Source organism: Rhyacophila brunnea, unplaced genomic scaffold, assembly GCF_057557595.1.
Source record: "Rhyacophila brunnea isolate RB1 unplaced genomic scaffold, BYU_Rbru_1.0 scaffold_22, whole genome shotgun sequence".
Taxonomy (NCBI): Eukaryota; Metazoa; Arthropoda; class Insecta; order Trichoptera; family Rhyacophilidae; genus Rhyacophila; species Rhyacophila brunnea.
In genome coordinates this window covers 9,133,916-9,152,748 of record NW_028232882.1, presented here as the reverse complement: position 1 = coordinate 9,152,748, position 18,833 = coordinate 9,133,916, and the positions used below count along the sequence as shown (strand labels likewise).

The 18,833-nt window shown below is 32.5% G+C and overlaps 1 protein-coding gene across 2 annotated transcripts in view; it reads left to right on the top strand.

Moving 5' to 3' along the window:
• Positions 1–5,547, top strand: part of LOC147070019 (uncharacterized) — a 46,504-nt gene extending 40,957 nt beyond the window's left edge. The window contains exons 22-23 of one of the 2 annotated variants that reach the window (XM_085949852.1): positions 2,260–2,490; positions 3,016–5,547. In XM_085949852.1, the coding sequence (XP_085805978.1) occupies positions 2,260–2,490; positions 3,016–3,140 (356 nt within the window). In that variant the 3' untranslated portion in view covers positions 3,141–5,547. Of the gene's footprint in view, positions 1–2,241; positions 2,491–3,015 lie in introns of both variants that reach the window. The other variant, XM_085949851.1, reaches the window with a different exon arrangement.
• Positions 5,548–18,833: the final 13,286 nt, after the last annotated feature.

Here is an 18,833-nt window from a genome sequence, read left to right as displayed (position 1 = left end):
AACCAATAATCATCTCTTGTGTCTTTTCGAACTTGTCCCATAAGCAAAATTAGTCCGAGGAATTTTTTCATCTCACCAAGATTTACAGGTTTCCATTTGATAGATTTCTTCATTTTCTTGATTCGGGATTCATTTTGTGTGCGGTATCGATTGCTTTCTTCTACCATCATGCCAAGTAAATCATCTCCAATAAATAAACTAACTATATCCATCACATTTTCAGAATTGTTTGGTGCTACGCAAACACCAATGTTACCTAAAAATGGTTCAATATGCGTTGGGTTGTCTATTTCAGACCATTCCATGACTTCCTCTTCCTCCACTTCACTGTCTTCAGAATCACGTTTTTGTCATTTGTAACGGTATCACTGGTACCCTTCTCGTTTCCCAACTCTTCACTATCGCTGTCGCTATCACTGTCGCTGCCTAATTCTGGCAAATCTTCACCAGAATAGGCAGACAAATTATCGGCAAATATTTCGTCATCGCTTTCATAATTGTCTGAAGCCATTTTTTAAAGATTAAATAAAATATCGATTACTTAAATATATTTCACTTGTAAAAACACACCCGTTCTATAGCGCCGTATTTAAAGACTGAAAATTCAATACTGATATTCAATATAGATAGATCGTAGTAGATTACAGACATCTAAATAACATTGGTTTCCACTCATGTTATAATTTACTGCTCCGCTCGCATACCAGCGTTATCGCACCGCACAATATCACTTACAACAAGTGCGAAGAATGCATTCCGTCGATTACAAATTGTCGTCTTTTCACTCGCTCACAAAGGCTAATATATAGTATGAAAAGGAGGCATAGTATTTATCACACATCATAAAAATATATATATAATCGCATTCACAGTACAGCGAACAAACCATGTTTAAAGAATACATCGATATTTCACAAAATGTTGTCTTCCTGCTCACCCATCAAAAAATAAACAAGTGTAAAAAGAAGACGCATATAGTTTTAGCATTCTTATCGTCTACAGAAATATAGTTCGCTGATTTATTGACTCTAAACAAATTTCCTTATTACGCACAAGCTCTCATATGGGCTGAGCAAGAGTGTGTGTGTAAGTAAATGAATCGATGGTAAATTATTTTTTTTTGTAGATGTGTGTAGTTTGAAACATTTTCAAGCCGTTGACATAAAATATTCGTATGGAATAATCGGGTAGAAATACCTTTCCCGCACTTCAAGTGGAGCCGGCGTAAAAGGTATTTCTACCCGTCCCGCCGTCGAACACCGGTATGGCGCGCGGGTAGAAATACCCTTCCCGCTCAAAATGTGTTAATAATAAATGTGACCATAAAATATAATGTAATAATAAGATGTGACCCTTCAATGAATTCACATTTTTTTACAATTGTAAGTTTATCTTTAAATTAAAAAAAAAAACAAAAAATCTTTTTAATGTTTTCAGATACATATTTATTAATTAATACAGTTGAAATTGTAAATTATCAAAAAAAAATCTCAAATTGCAAGCTTCGTATTTTTCCGCTAGGTTTTCTGCTGGCATGCCTCTCCCCCTTAAGATCAAAATTAACAGACATTCATATCATATCTTTTTTGGAGATTACTACAAGATTGTACTGACGCGGGCCCTCTATCTATCGTTAAGTTTAAAGGCATTCTGACGCTCTATAGTGATGATTTCCAAATGGTGTTCGAGGTCAAATAAAATTCAGTGTATTTTTAGCGATATTTTAACACATCGAATTATGTAATTGTCGAGTATCAGCACACAACAATCAAAATTAGCATCGCACAACCTTATATTTTAACATGGTAATAACCCCGAAATAAAATAGCTATTAGAGGCAATTTAAGATTTGTGTTTATCTCATTTATCTGGTCGACCCGCTACGCCGGGCCCCCTTGAGCCCGGGCCCCTAGGCTAGAGCCCTGTCAGCCTCCCTTTGTGGGGGCCATGCACCACTGCTCTAAATGATTTAATCCCACAAGTATGTAACACATTTTCGCCAAAATATCCTTTATACGTAATATAATGAGAAAAGACGAGGTATCACAATGACACAAACATCATTGCTACAGATTTTACGGATTATTCAGGTATTCAGTGTTATATATCAAACTTCCCGAATTAGTTTATTATGGTCCCATTGTGACCACTTTCGCCCTTTTACACAATTTGATGGTTTTATTGGTAATATGAAGCTTCGCCGGCAGCCTCATCCTGTAGCAAGTATCAACTAATGTGTAGTGTTTGACAATCGTTCAGAATCGGTGGCCAGATTCCGGGGAGGAGGAGCCACCGCTGACTCTTCCATGGACTCACTGGACACGTCTACGGACGGAGAGGCGGAGGGCAGCCCCGGGCCTCAAGAGGCATCCACCCCTACCCCCACGGTCCAGCAAAGCGACACAGCCGACACTGCTGAGGAGTGCCAACGGGAGACTCTGCCGTGCGCTGACACTGGCTTTCATTGGACGCTCACCAACTGGGGGCAAGGTCAGTAATGACACACCATTTTCATTACCAGCTATGTATACGTCGAATAATTTGTCAGAAAATTCGTTTGGATAAAAATGCCCATTTACTGGCTAGCTATTTGCACATTACATTTTGCAGACAATAATAATTGTTATGTTTCATCACAACAGCCAATATCACGTTTCAGTTAAACCATTAAATAGGGCATCGGTTATGTTTTACTTTTGATTTGTAATAAATTATTATTGTTATCGAAAATAGTTATACAGTCATCTGTTTAAGCAAAGATGGTCAAAATGGTTTTGAGATATTTTTTCCAAAGTAGGTACATTCTTCAATAATATTTTGTTTTGTTGTTTTTTGTTTTGTTACGTCAAAAAAGTATAGCTTCTAACGCACGTACATAAGTCATAAGTACACACACTGATTTTTTTATTCTGGAATCACGATCAAGGGTTGTAACACATGGAGCTGTTTATTATTGTAAATTCTTTGGTGCGACTAAATAAAATCACATAATATTTTGTTTTGATTTAATTGAAGGTGTGGGAGGGCGGAGACGAAACCAATCGGGCAGCGTAAGAGTAGACCTGGCGAGCCCGGAAGACGTGACCCTCGACACGGATTCAACCCGAGTCGTGTTCACTACATACGGCACATCCGTCTGAGTCGCTTCACTTCAATGGCAGCTGACGCTCACAATTTCATAAGTGCTTTTGAAGGAGAAGTAAACGCTAGGCTATTTATTTACCGTTATGTTACGACCATATTAGACTACAGGACCTAATTCCATTCAATCCAACCTGCAGACGTATGTTAATAACACTGTATACTCATTCTATACTCACAATGAGTGTTCATGACACAATTATACCCCCCAGGTTATTTCCTCAACCTTTTTATGCCGTGACCCAGGTAAGGATAATAGTTTTGGTTTCACGACCCAAAATAGATAACAGAATAATTGAATACATTTTATATTTTAATTATACAAAATATATTATCTATATATAAGCCCAGGTGATGATGCGTTGGGAAACTAATATTTGGTCTTCACAGTGAGTTCTAAATGTATATTGGGTTTCGGCATACTAAAAGTATACACATATAATGCTGTATGATCTGTCAACACTTGTGTGTTATGGTTTCCATGGGTTGGATCCTGTGGTCTAATGCGGCCGAATGTGTGTACGCCGGTGGATTTTATAAATGTAATTTTAGACATATGTAACATTAAATGCTGTTTGACCTCAAATTAATTAAAATATAAAATAGAATAAGATCCCAGTGTTGCTACAAAGAGCTGATTCTTTTTTTTTATGTAGTCATTAATTAATTTGTCTATGGTTTGTGTTTGGAATGAGACAGCAATAATGTTTTTTTATTTTTAATTAAATTCTGCGCCTGAGGCTTAGAGCTTAATTGATGATGCATTGGTAAAACTCCATTGTAAACCTTGATTTCTTTTTACACATTGAGAATACAATGGTGATTTTTTACAATTAATTTAAGAAAATCTATTAATCTTGATTTATATTTTGCATATTTCATACTATAAAGTTTACATTCTTTCCTAATACTTTTACATTACCTACCCAAAAGAAGTATAGGTAATTGAGGAGCTGAGGAATGAAGGAATACAAGTGCATCGGTGACCAAGTTAAGTAAGGTTCTCAGCACGTTACGATGGCTAAATCTTACCACAAATACCTGGAAGTTTGATATTCAATTGACTGTTTGGACTTGGGGATATAATGCGTTGTAATGTGTTGGGCCGAGTTGTTTAAGCATTGGCTTATAATGTCGTGGGTCTCAGGTTCGAATCCTGGGTCTGGCAAATTGTGTTTGGAGTCGACCATGGACCTAATAGTTTGAGCAAGTGGCTAACATCTATTTCTCATAAAACAAATCTGTTAATACAACCTCCATCCCGTGTGGTCCTTATGATCCTCTCAGGATCGGACATGGTGAAGTAAGTAAGTAATGTGTGAGGATTGTACGCCCGTCGGTGAGGCAGTGGAGGGACGCACGAGGAATACAGGATGCAGCTGACCACACGCTATGTCTATGCACAAGTATCGCGACGTGTAATCGTCTACGTCTCATATTCGTGCGTCCATCTGCCTGATTGACGTGCACGTAATATCCGCTCATTACTCTGTTTGAGATTCCCATGTCCAAACAGTCCCAGCATTGTGGATTTGTGGATTCTACTTAACTGTTTTTAACATCTGTAAATGAGGTCTTATTTTAAAATGATACATTATTACTATGTATTTTTAGAAGAAATATTGATAATTTCTCTATGTTTATTAATGTTTTTATTGTGTCAGTCTGGCCGAAACATTCAAATTACATATGTTGTTATGAAAATAATAATGCTGTGTAACCAGATGTCTATGGAGTGTAATAAAATGCTTGTAACTTGTCAAAGAAAACGGTCATATTATTATGTTTGAATCACAATCTTTCACGCATAAATACTTTTTCTCATTTGTTACTTGTATAGCACTTGCACTCGTTTAATCCTCAGCATTTTAATTAATATTGATGGAAAAAGAATGAATCAGATACCTCTACATTATCCGAGAAATTAAAAAAATGTATTTCGACTAAAATATATTTATCTTTTTTTTTAAATTTAATATTTCGCCATGTTGAAAATCTCCACAATTAATATTGCAGCCATATTAGGTGAAAAAAATAATATATATTCAATTAGGTTATTCGTTTAAATTAACGAGATATTAAATTTAATATTACTTATGGTTTGTTTTTTTTTATTCAATGAAATTTGTGTCCTTCGATAGTTTTATAATAATATTAATTTATATGAAATTATTGAATGCATGAATACGTCATAATATGTATATGGCTTAGAGCTATAGAGTCTCGTGTGATGCTTTGGCTTGAAGATCAATGTTTTATTATGAGGCTTTTTATATTATAAAATATATTATAATTAATCAATTGATTATACCACACACCTGTGAATTGATCTGTCATTAACTCATTTATATTATATTATTATATTCTTTATTAATATAAAATTATAATATGTATCTTAGTGTACCAAATTTATTTGGTATGTTGTTTTTAAGGGAAAACTACTAGGCGTAATGCAATGTGTTGTGGAGTTAATGATGTATGTTCACCGGCAGATGTATAACGTTTGCTATCTTAGATTATTCCTATAAGCATCAGGAAAAGGCAGAGTATGCCCACAATTTTCCATGAAATCTTTTAAAAAAGATTACAAAACTACCTTATTTATAATTGGTACGGATAATCGAGGTGTAATGTTCTTGTAAAAACTCTGTGTAGTACTTATCAGTCACAGTTTAATACGTAACGCACCCCGCTGTTAAAATTCAATCAAATAATACATATCTACCTCCTTTTGTTACCTTTCACAAGGCAGAGAGCCATTTTCATGGTTGGTGTATTTAAATAAAGTTAACAAAAAAAAAAATGGTTGGCATATTGCGAACATATTTATTATGTACAGAGGTCTGATCATTAAAACAAAATACATACGATTTTTACGGTTACATGTAAATTGTACGTAAAACATTTCACCGTGGCATAGTTCGCCGTAAGCTTTCTTATCGGAAAGAGATGACCGTATGGCAGATACTATACGGTCTCCAATTTTATTAGATTCAAAATGAACATTAATTCGATTTTCATAGCTGATTTAGGCAGAATTCATGAATAAAAACCTACCCTAACCTAACCTGACAAATAATCCAGTATATTGGCTATTTTTAACATTCGTTTGCCGCTGGCTTTTTTTTATGTCAGTACTATATGACCCAAAGAGGTTGGACAGTCTTTAATATACGGCCGTATATTTCCGATACAACATTTCACGGTGAAGTGTGATACGGCGAACTGCATACATACAAATTTCCGGACACGGATTTTTTCCATGTTAATCTAAAATACAGAAAAGGGGGCTAAGGAGTGAAGTATGTTTATCTTCGGCCTGAAAACAATGTTGAATTTACTTCATAATTGTAACACAACACACATTTGTTACTACATGTACAGAAGTCTAATAGCGCCTGTACACGTGCATGGATTTACTGTCGGCAATAGTGCTTATTTTAAACTATCATGACAATAACTGTTTACACATAATCCTAAACTATAAACTCTCCAATCTCATTCCAAATTCAACACTTGCTCAACCTATTAGGTCCATACTCTGACTCACATACAAATTGAAAAACAATATGTGTACTTGCCAGACCCAGGATTCGAACCCGACACCCACGGCGTTATAGTCCAACGCTTAAGCCGCGTAGCCACCGTGGGGCCGTGATTCATGCACGCAATCTTGCTAACTGCAGGATAATACATGTTTACTCATACATTTTCTGACTGCGAACAATAAATCCATGCACGTGTAAATGAAGTATAATTGTAGATTTCAGCCATTTTGCACTTTCACTGTGCGTTGGACTTTATGAAACTTTTGTGTGATATAAAATCACATATGTTACAAATTTTATAACTACAACCAATACAATTGTGCAGATGGTATACTGATAATATGACTGATTGATTCAGTTTTAATTACGGGGTGCTTTTACTTTGAAACTTGTACTGGTAATACTTATTTAATGGTAATGTCACTTTTTCATGTTTATAATGCAATATATGGATTAAAGGCAAAATTACAATTAACAAAGCTAATCCAAAGTCCAAATGGCTAATACAGGAAAATAAGCATAAAAGACATGTGATATCCTCTATTGAGCATTGTGTAACATGATACAAAAAACATAAATATAAAAAGTTATATCTTTTGTATCCATTTGTAATAATCCAATAGATGTTGCCACTTTGGAAAATCAATACATAATTACATATTATTAATATTGGTTTTTTTTTATAATTATGGTTTGGTTTCGCAGGGTTTAAATGAATTTAAAAGACTAACCAACACCATCTGCAAATAAATTGTAGTCTTATTTCAATGAAAACAAATACGTACGACTGATAAATTTTAGTGTGTACTATTTATGGCGGATCTAAACAACCGACCTCCACCCTTCGCCACTGGAGGATACAGTGTATCCCAAAAAAAACTTGGCATATTATTATTAAAAAGTTTGTACAATAACATTATTCATTCTACGTTATACCTGCACGGTGGAACGTATTAATTCCAGCTGAACTGAAATCATTATGAAAGATAAGTGGTAGGTTATAAATGAATGTCTTTGTAAACTCGTAATAATGCGAGTTTAGTAATAATTATATAATGGAATTTTTACAATATCACACAAACTAAATGTGAGCAAACGAGCTGTGCAAGAACTGACTGTGCCGTAGATGCTCCAAGTGTTAAATTTTTTAACAAGAATGTCAAATTAAAGCGTAAATTAGGCGACAAGAAATGTATAACCTTAAATATTAACATTATATTATAATGCATAGATTTTACTATGGTAATTGAATACTTGGAAGCGTGTTGCTATTACAAAAAATTGCCTTTTTTTATATGAAGTCTTTTTATTTATAATGGATCTGAAATTTTTTATCATTGTCTGTGGTTTGAATGTACTGTTGCAATTATTGTTTGTTAAGAGAAGTTTAATAGAGTTTTATTAAATAACGTGAATGTAATGCGACATACCAGTCAAATTTAAAAAATTTAAAGTCTGCAACTAAAATTTAATATCTAAGACATATTCGACGAAAGTGGTATTTACTAAATCTTGACTCTTGTGAAGCCAAATATATTGGACAAACAGGAAGGCCATACAACATTAGAAACAAATACATATTTCTGTATTTTATATTCTTATTTTTTGCACAACGGCTTCCTATTGGTTGAATAGTATCAAAATATCTTATTAAAAGGTAAAAGATTACGTAATCATTTTTACTCCTAATCGGAGCATATAAACGTTTACATGGTGGTTTCTATACCATTTACTTACCACTGTGTCTTTGCTTTGGATCAAACACATATTGATTATGCTATACGTGTGATTCGAACCCATGATCCACAACTTTAGATGGGAGCTGTCTGGCATTACTCCACAATAGTATATCTCGTTTCTTCTATCTTATAGCCCGCACCTTACAAGGATTCTTTTCGCTTTGCAGGCTTTTCGTGTCTTCCCAGGTCACGACCTTTAGCTACGCCGTATACACTCTGCGGATGGTCTTCCAAATTATCCGAATCCGGTTGTCTCGAAGAAAGGCTCTCATCAGCCATCCAGGTGTATTGTCATATATTCACTTTAGATACCCTATCTCGTTACTCGTCATTTCTGACGCTGCACACCAAGTGTCTCTTCCTGAAACTCAACATACAGTTGGCCGGCTCTCACATCTAAACTCGCCTCGTCTGCCGTACAGCCATAAATCAAACCTCTACCAAACATCTACCTAGCGACAGTCGCACGTAACCTTCGAAACGTATAGATATTTGGATGCAGTGATTGTAGGTGTTCGTATGAGTCCTGGGGGCTTGACTTGACTTGACTCTTGACGAGAAGCATGCAACTTGTTGATTGCAACAGTAGATGTTTTTTTCAAATTGGCAACGTGTGTTTTCTGAATAACGATAACGTCACATCGACGCATTCGACACGTTGCAAGTGAGACGAGTTTTGTTGTGAGAGCCGAATTATTCCGAGTCTATAAGGTGACGTGAGTTACTACTGTAAAACAACGCTGTCAGTTGAGATGTTAACTGAGAGTTGAATATAGCTCCAGCTATTCCCATTCCAATAGCGAGCCATCTCTGTCTTGTTTATCAAATCTTAATTGCGGTTTTACTATTAAACTTTGACTGGCTTTGCGTATTTGTACCAAATTACAATATAGATTTATAAAAAGGGCAAAATATCAGGCAATAAATTCGTAGGTAAGGTTCGTTAACGACTATTGTAATATTTAATTTTTATTAAAATACGAGTAAATCATTGAATACCTCACAGTTTAAAAATAAAAGTAATAAACGGAAACAGTTCACTGCCTAACGAGTAAACCTTCCATGCTATATGATATAATAATTGACTCTTGTCTACTGTAGTTGGTGTGATTAATAGTGTATATTGCTATACTGAGATTTATTTTAACTTAAGCTTTCCATACTAATTTAGACGGATAGAACGGCCTGCTTTTGGCATGATTTCGTATTGCATTTAATTTTTATTTTTAAATTTAAAGAGAACATATTAAAATTTGCATGCATCCGTACAGTGCAAAAACTGACCAATGTATATATTCGGTTCGAAGTCAGTTAATAAATGATATTTAAAACAATCTTGCAAATACTACAGTTAAAATATTCATAACCTTTTACCAAAGAACATCAAACTATATTGTAAAAGCTTTTTTTATTACACTCAATGTGGATTTACAAAATATTGAAATGTAATAATAATACTCTTTTTACTTCGAGCACATTAAAATGCTTGTTAGTAATTCAGTCATGTTTTTTTTTGTCAGACGTGCGATCAATCTCATACTTATGACTTCACTTGTCATAATAAGAGAGAATTTTGATAAATGTGTGATGTTCTCCTTGCAAAAAAAGCAATTGTATTCAATGCTTTTTGAACACCTAGTGGTTATAAGGCCAGTCTTTAAATTCATGTTCAACTCACAAATTTTTCAATGTTCTCTTTGGATTGAGAGGTGGAATGAAATGCCAACGACTATTTCTTCTAAAAAAAGTCGGTCAAGATTGAGTGCGAAAAGTTTAAGTTGATGTGCGGTGGCTTGAAGAACTAGAATCCCCTCGCGTTTCAGTACTCATTCCCTCACCTTCAAGGCATTTGACGTTTCTTATAAGTACGCGGTATCAGTCATTTAGACGTGTTAATAATGGCAAAATTTTTGAAAAGTGACAGTAGGAAGATTATAAGTCATCTTATCTCCTACTGTGAAGAAGAAAAATGACAAAATAAGCTCATTCCGCCCTTCAACAACGTTATTGAAAGAGTTGACGCAACAACAGGTACAAAACACACTTGAAATTTTAATGTTGCCATATAAAATTTATCGTAAGTTATTGGGAAAAAATGTATTTGAAATTTGCGAAAATATATACCTATGTATTTAAGAAAGTGGGAAATAATATTTTCCATTCCTAGCAATGCTCACACAATACTTCGAAATCGAAAACAATACGAGCACCGCCGCCAAGCCTCACGTTAAACTTTTCAGTCTCTACCTCCATTAACCATCACAGATTAATGATACCCAGATTGGAGAGACAATTAAATGCTTTTTTATGTCTTTAGAAAGGTTGCTAGAAATTAAATAGTCGGCATGCTATAATTCAAATGATGCTATATTGATTTAGGCAGCTAATCATCATTTCTGTTTATTTGACCGAGCATCTCCCGTGGTGCTGTCTCTAAGATATCCATCATTCTCTTGTGTTTCCTAAGTGCCCAGCATTTTGGACTATATGTTATATTATTACTGGACATGGAGAGTTTTATAATGAGTTGTTTTGGATTTTTTGAAGCATCTAATGAGTTTAACACAAGTACTAGTAGAATAACCCCAAGATTATATTTTAAATTCACCGACATTTTACATGGTCAGTTACATTAAATTCTTCGCTGTCGATGTATGCTTTTTTTCTATTATAAATGCACATTAGTTATATTGTAAATTTATAGAAATTATATAGGAATATAGAGTGGCCTCCTAGCTTAGACTATTTGTGTTGTAATTAGACTTACTGTCGGTTGTCAATATTACTCATTAGGTGATTGGGGATTTGTCACAAGTAGCATTAAAGCACGTTCGGCATCGTAGTGTTTATTATATATATATATATATTATATAGAATTTTATCGTATCCATACACGGAGAAGAGAGAATGCTGCTTACTATTGTCACATTCGATATGCGGCCCTAATATTACTCTGCACCAGTTTTTTTAAACTACAACTTCTTATTAAAACGTGTATTTCATCAGCATACGTAAGTCTAAGAGCTTGTTCAGATGGCAAGTGGCGGCTCAATAAGGCCACCTACACCTGGAAAGTGTGCGAAGTGAATCACGTCATCTTGTAGAGCTCTAAAATGGTGCATTGAAAATAGAATTTCAATAAAAAGCTACATATTATTTATAATGTGATGTTTGTTTTTATGCACGCTACATCAACATTTAAAAACACATAGAATGACACACTGAGAAAAATACCATTTCAATGTGATGTTTATTCTTATACAACAAGAACGTCTAATGCAGAATGTGATTCATAGAAGTGAAGGTGTGAACTATTAAATTACAGCCTTCCAACGACCAAACATCGTGGGCCCGCCTCTTTAATCTTCGCATCTCGAAAAATTTGACAATAATAAGCACCATTCTACCGTAGTAGACATATTTATTTATTATTTTGAGTATCTGTAAAGAATTTGTACAAATTGACGATATAATATATTATAAAAAATATGCTAAGCAACTTGGAGATTATAGCGTTTTACAGTCTTTTATTCAACTATGTGTGTTAAATTCCATTGCAAAACAGAATTATTTACATATATATATGTATTTAAGAGTCTGTATTGATTTTATGAAAATTAAGACTGTCAGGTACAGAGGTATTGATTATTAAATTCTTGCCATTGTCACTTTATGGAGCATATTAGTGCTTTTCTGGTTAAAACAGGCAATGAAGTAGAGATTTTAAGTGTCTGGAAGATTACAAAATCACCGTTCCTTCATTCACCTTGATTATACAGAAAATCTATGTCATGATATCGCTAAAATAAACCCAACATGTATATTATGAAACCGGTATTTAAAATTTTTATTTTGCTTGTTGAAATCTATAAATTTCCTCTCATTTTATACAAAAAAAAATTATTACATTTTCATGTTAATGACATGAAAACAGCCATTTCCAAACAGCCAGTTAATGTCATGAATATTATTTTTCATAACTGGAAACAAACTGTATGAATTTAATACCTATATGTAATCATTAATTTTGTTTACTGTGGAAGGCCATCACAATTAAATAATATCACAATTTATTTGTACTTTTGGCAATTTATTTTATTTTTTACCAAAACTGATCTCATTTGTTAACTTTGTCTCTTAAAACTGTCAAAAATTTTCATTTCACGGCTCCAGCACCCTTACGTTTTAGATACTACACATTTTGGAATCAAACTAGACTCATTTTGAGCGATGGCACCCTTACGTTTTAGATACTACACATTTTGGAATCAAACTAGACTCATTTTGAGCGATAATTTTGATTCTCTAGATTTGCAGAGGAAAGCCACAAATTGAGTATTAGCATTCGGTTAAGGATATAACTGACATCCAAAACTCAATTTGTATATTTACAAATTCTGTTTCAATGTATCATCGCAAGACAGCTTAATCAAACTATCTCCCGATGCAAAGTTAGATGTAGATTGGGTCCTGAATGAATCCATGTGAATTTCTTCATATTATTATCTTCAACAGACATAAATATACAAATCTATTTTTATTGCATCAGCGCATTGAGTTATTTTTAATTTCAATTATCCTGCGGTGTCCCTGCGATTTAATTGGCAAAACGTCTCTTGGAAAACTTCTGTCTTAACAGATGAAACCGGTCTTGTTAAAAAATAAAAATAAGTACAAAAATTAGTGGTATTATTATGTAATTAAGTAAATATTTAAAAAGGCTTTGTTATGAAATGCCATTGAAATTAATTATTTAAATGAATGATTTATGTAGAAAATTAATATTTGCATTTATTTAGTCTTGAAATATTATATACTTAGATATTATTAAGGAAAAATTTATTAATGAATTTTTTTCATATTTATTTCATCATTACAAAATATAGTCAACGCTAGATACACAAAATACATTTGACGTCTATTACGTTCATATTAAAACTATGATAAATCCTGGCGAAACAATTTCCTAAAAATACAATATACTTTCCTGAAGACGTGTGTTTTTCATTGCCATTCTAAATAATATACATTTCCCTATTAATCCATTTTCATTTTTAAGTATTCCTTGCCTATTCAAGGATTAGTAATATAAACTTTTTTTATATAAAAACATTGGAGGCTTTGAAATATACAATATTTAAAATAATGGCAGTAATTTGAAAATAATAATTGGTAATTATTGTAAAAGTGTATTTTTTAGTTATGGACTTACGGCTGGATGCATAGTCATATGTATGCACATAAGTGGTTTTGTATGCCTCTTAATTTATGTGACGAAAATCTGGTTATTTTTGACTGGTGCTACCACACTTTTACCAGCAAAATTAACAAACCTAAGAAGAAGCATTGTTCACAGAATTCAAGCAAATACTGTTAATTTGTTTGTGACAAAACAAAACGAATTATTACCAGTCAATAATTGCGCAATATCAGAGTATACATTAACATGACTATGCATCTGGCCCAAATTATTTAATATTCGTGTACCTTCTTTCATAGTTGCGATGATTTGTATGTAATAATAAGTTTGTTTAGGATTATGGAAGAATTGCATGGTAAAATATATTGAAATTTTATAGTCGGATTTAACCTGTTATTGTACATACAAATTATAGTTAACTATTGTGATAAATCGTAACATTGTAGATTAAAGATTCAATGATTCAAAAATAAAAAAAAATGTTTAATATAAAGTCTCTCTATCTAACAAATACCAAAGCTACAAAAATAACATGGCGTGACGATGAAATAGAAATAATCTATCAATTAATTTAATACGCTGCTATCAATGAGTATTGTAACAATACTTATTTGTTTAATATCATTTATGACAGTGTGGTTATAAACCTTTTCCCATAGACGGTAAAATATTTATAATTATGTTCGAGTTTATATTTTATCATAAATGTGTCAATTCGTTACAGAAATTCTGAAATTAACATCCACTACTATGATTCATGACCAAGTTACGTGTAACTCTGGGTTTCACAATGTTCAAACGAAAAACTATGGGAATCGCAGATCTACTTTGTAAGTTTTTGTCTATTGATCAAATCAACAATTGTATAAAAGTAATGGACAAAAAAATCTAGCCAACTATGAATTTATCAAATATATTTTAAGAAATAATACTACATAAAGCACATTGCTGGTAAGTATTTCAAGAGATTTTTTTTAAATATGTATTTTGACATAATTTATAGTGCGACACGCTTAGGAAGAATTGTAGTGTGAGTGTTGCAATCATTTTAAATCTTCGAATCGCCACAATTCTTTTTAAACGTTTTGCGCTCTAGCATAACTTGCCTATTTGCAAAATACTTCACTAATAAATCAGTTTTTCAACTATTATTTTTTAAACTGATTTTTATTTCTGATTAATTTAAGTGTGCAGTATCTTCTTCCAACAAAGTTACTAAATTAATTGTCACATATTATCGACGTGCAGGCAAATGTCACTATCAACAGAATTGGCAGTTCCAGTATGTATTCTGAAAAAAATAGTCACTAAATGCTATAACTGATAACTGATAGCAAAAATGCTTAAATTTGATTTTTCCAAACCTGTTCTAAAACTATGTTTGTGCTGATAGTGACTTTTGCCTGAATGATGACAATGTTTAATTTATAAATCTACTGTAATGAAATTTGTTTAATTAGTAACGGTCATTCGTTTGAAATATTTTAATGCTCTTGGTAGCACTGAAGACGGTCCATTTTAGTATTTTAAGTAAATACATAATTCGACTTTTAAAATTCAAAAACACACAAGTGACTATTGCTATTTTTGCAGTAGAGCAAAAATTTTTTTTTTAAATGCAATCTGAATTTGAAATCGCATGATTTAGTGATAATAAAAAAAACAGAATGAGACGTTTTTTGGATGTACTGATTTCACATAGCAACCAAAATGGTGAAGCGTGTGTCCGATATCTTTAATTACATTCAGTTCAATAATGAACGAAAAATATGATTGGTGTAAAACTTTTTTCCTATAAGGTTGAAAGAAATAATTTGTTTTACGTTCATGCATGAAACTAAAATGGACTTAGATTGTTATGCGTAGTCCAGACCAAGATACATTTCAGTGAACAAATGTCCATGTCTTTTTGTATTATACTGTAGATGGAATATATTGTTTACATACAGATGTTCTTGGTCTTAACTAGCTTTAGTGCTCCCAATGGATAATATTAATTAAACAAAAACCGTACTTCTGTGGAATATTTTTTTTACACAATATATTAATTATATTATTAGATAGAGTCAATAACGTCGTCTTAATACAAGAAATCACTAAGTGTCAAATGTTAACTCGTTTTCTAATATGTAAACGATTAAAGTAATTTTTCTTATTAAAGAATAATGGCTTAGCGAAAGAGTTTATTAAGAGAGGTGTATTATCATTTGTGAGTTAATGACTTCTTGCATTAAGCCGAAGAAATAGCTATTATCACAATTAAATCTAGTCCTTCTTTCATTGCTATGAGAATTCAATGGGTTATACCTGTTTTTATTATGTATCTAAGAATTTCCTTTTTTATGATATCATTATTTATAATCATTATTACATAATATTTTTTTGTACATTATAATATTATTTAAATGAAATAATTATAATGTTTAAACATAAACAATGCTTTTGTTGCAATTTCTATGGTTTTTTTTGTTATTATTCAGTAAAAGATTTTTATTTCTAATACAAATAAATATAAAATGTACCTATTTAATGATTGACAAAATTAATATTATCGCAGCTCAATAATGTCAAGTTTAAAATAGTGTTATCGTTTCTGTGAAAAGTTGAGATTTCAATAAATTATTTGCCAAACGTGTATTGTTTTATTCCATAATATTATTAGAAACTGAGACTTTTAGCCGAGTCGTACTTACAAACTCGTCTCGACTGTGATACAACGAATTTAATGAATTTGTCATTGTGATTTTGTTAGCATTCACAAACCAATTGTAATGTAATGTCCCGCCGCACACACATATTTGCAACATTTTTAGTTGTAAAACATGCCTGATTTCGCATGCAACGTATTTCGATGTACACATGAATGTTGCTTGTTTGTATCACGCATAAGGTCCATACTATTTTACAGTGCACAAGTTGCCTTTTAAGCTTACACAATTGTACACGTCATGATCGCCATGCGACTGCGGAGGGTCTGTCAGTGTCGGATCACGAGATAGCAAAAATGACAATTAATGGTGGTGATTGTAATTAAATAACTTTTCAGGTTAAGAAATATCCTTCAAAAATTGGAATAATACGTATTCGTATATTTCTAACTGATAATGATTGTACCCAATATTTCCTATAAATACAAATCACTGCTGCCATGTCAGATGTACAATGATGTTTATCTGTTTTAGGAGGTCCAGTCGCATCCCGTCATGAATTGCGTGTTACGGTAGTACATATCTATTTGGTTTTTGGGCTACCACTGTGTTATTTTTCTTCGTGTGCAGATGCTAGTCTCAAGAGATAATGTAGTAAACTGTACTTTTAGGTGTATGAATGTGGATGCCGTATGTGTGTGATGAAAGGGTTCGGCTTAGCTGATAGCGAACATTACTCAGAGACTTGTTTACTTTTGAGAATTGCCTTTCATAGATATATCGTTAACACCCTCTTAAAATTATGGAAGTTTTAATGCGACAATAGGTGTTTTTGTGATGTGTTGCACTAGGTACCTACTGTAATTTGTGCCACTACGGCAATTAGACTGAGCGATGTCTGTAGAACGATAGTGGTGAACCTGCCGGTAAAAAAACGAACCACACCGCGCAGACTCATTTTGAGGTTACCCGATTTTCACAAACTGTCAAATAGTACCATAAAATAACAACATCGCGTCTCACTTACTCTTGATTAATGAGATTGGCGAAACAGTCAGCACTTTTACATGTAAACAGTTATTATCGCGATAGTTTAAAATACACATTATTGCTGCAAGTAAATCCATGCACATGTACAGGCGCTATAAGTTTACGTGTAAATGTATGAAAGGGATATAATGGAAAATGAAAATAAAAATAAAAATGTTCCTTTTTAGGCGGTTTATTTTAGTTTCATTTACAAAACATAAATTATAATTTGTTATAAAGTGAGATATTATCACTAGATAATTACACAATATAAATTTAAATTCACGTGGTATGTAAATGTGGAAGTTCACAGTATAATATTACATTAATTTATAATAATAGCATTAACATTTATCATTGGTCATGCATTAACATATTAAGTAACATTATAGAAACATGAAGATTTATGAAAATACCGGTATAATAATTTTAAATCCATACCTATTCCTTATAATGAATGCATCTTATGTATGAGAAGGCATAATTAACTTAAAAGTTAATTATATCTCAAGTTGATAAATATATACCATTATCCCCCTTCTGCCACACACCATGGTGAGAAGGTTAATTGGCAATGGTTATAACTTGCCGGGATGATTGACACAACAAAAGAGACAAACAATTCTCAAAAAAGATTAAATGCAAGATACGTGGTATAAATAAATACATGTATTAAATTTAACACAATAAAACTTATGCAACTTACAACAACTTATTTACTTATTAACTTGCAACATGTTATTAAGATTATTTCGATAATATTATTATTTTAAGCTTTATAGCACAATATTCCAATCCCGTCACAGTGACAGAAGGTATCCGAGTACTTTTACACTCAGGTAATCTATCTACGCGTGTAATTTTATGTGTACAACTAAATACACTTCATTAGTAAAAAAACAGACATAGGTGCACACTTTCAGAATACATGTACATGAGTAGGGAATTATACTAAAATTAAACTTATTCCATAAAATAAATACACAAATATACATTAATAATAACTTTTATGATGTAGGTACGTGGTAAAGGTAAGAAATGATACTATTTTTATCATTTTATAAGTTGCAATGGTATATTAATGTGAAATTAAAAATCACTATCCTTGCGCACGGTGGTAATTGTTTTAAAAATTGTGCCCTAGACACAAGATTAAAGTAATTATCTTATTGTATGTTATATTTAACGTTAATATAAATTTTAAATATATGATAGAATAAGGATGCATAAGTATAATTAGATTTAATTTGTTTAAATAAGTAAAAATATTTAATATTTGTTAAGACAGTGGTATCCTATCAATTTACAATAGTACTGTAAAAACAAAACAATGATTCGGTTCGTGGATTGTATGTGTACGAATACGTATAGCGTCGTCAGCGCTACGAGTACATCGGCTGCCAGGAAATTAGTAGCACTAGTAGAAGTAAACATCCGCACGCACACCATCGACCAACCGAATCATTGTTTTGTTTTTACTGTTACATAATAGATATTGATTATAATATTATTCATTGGTTATTGTGTG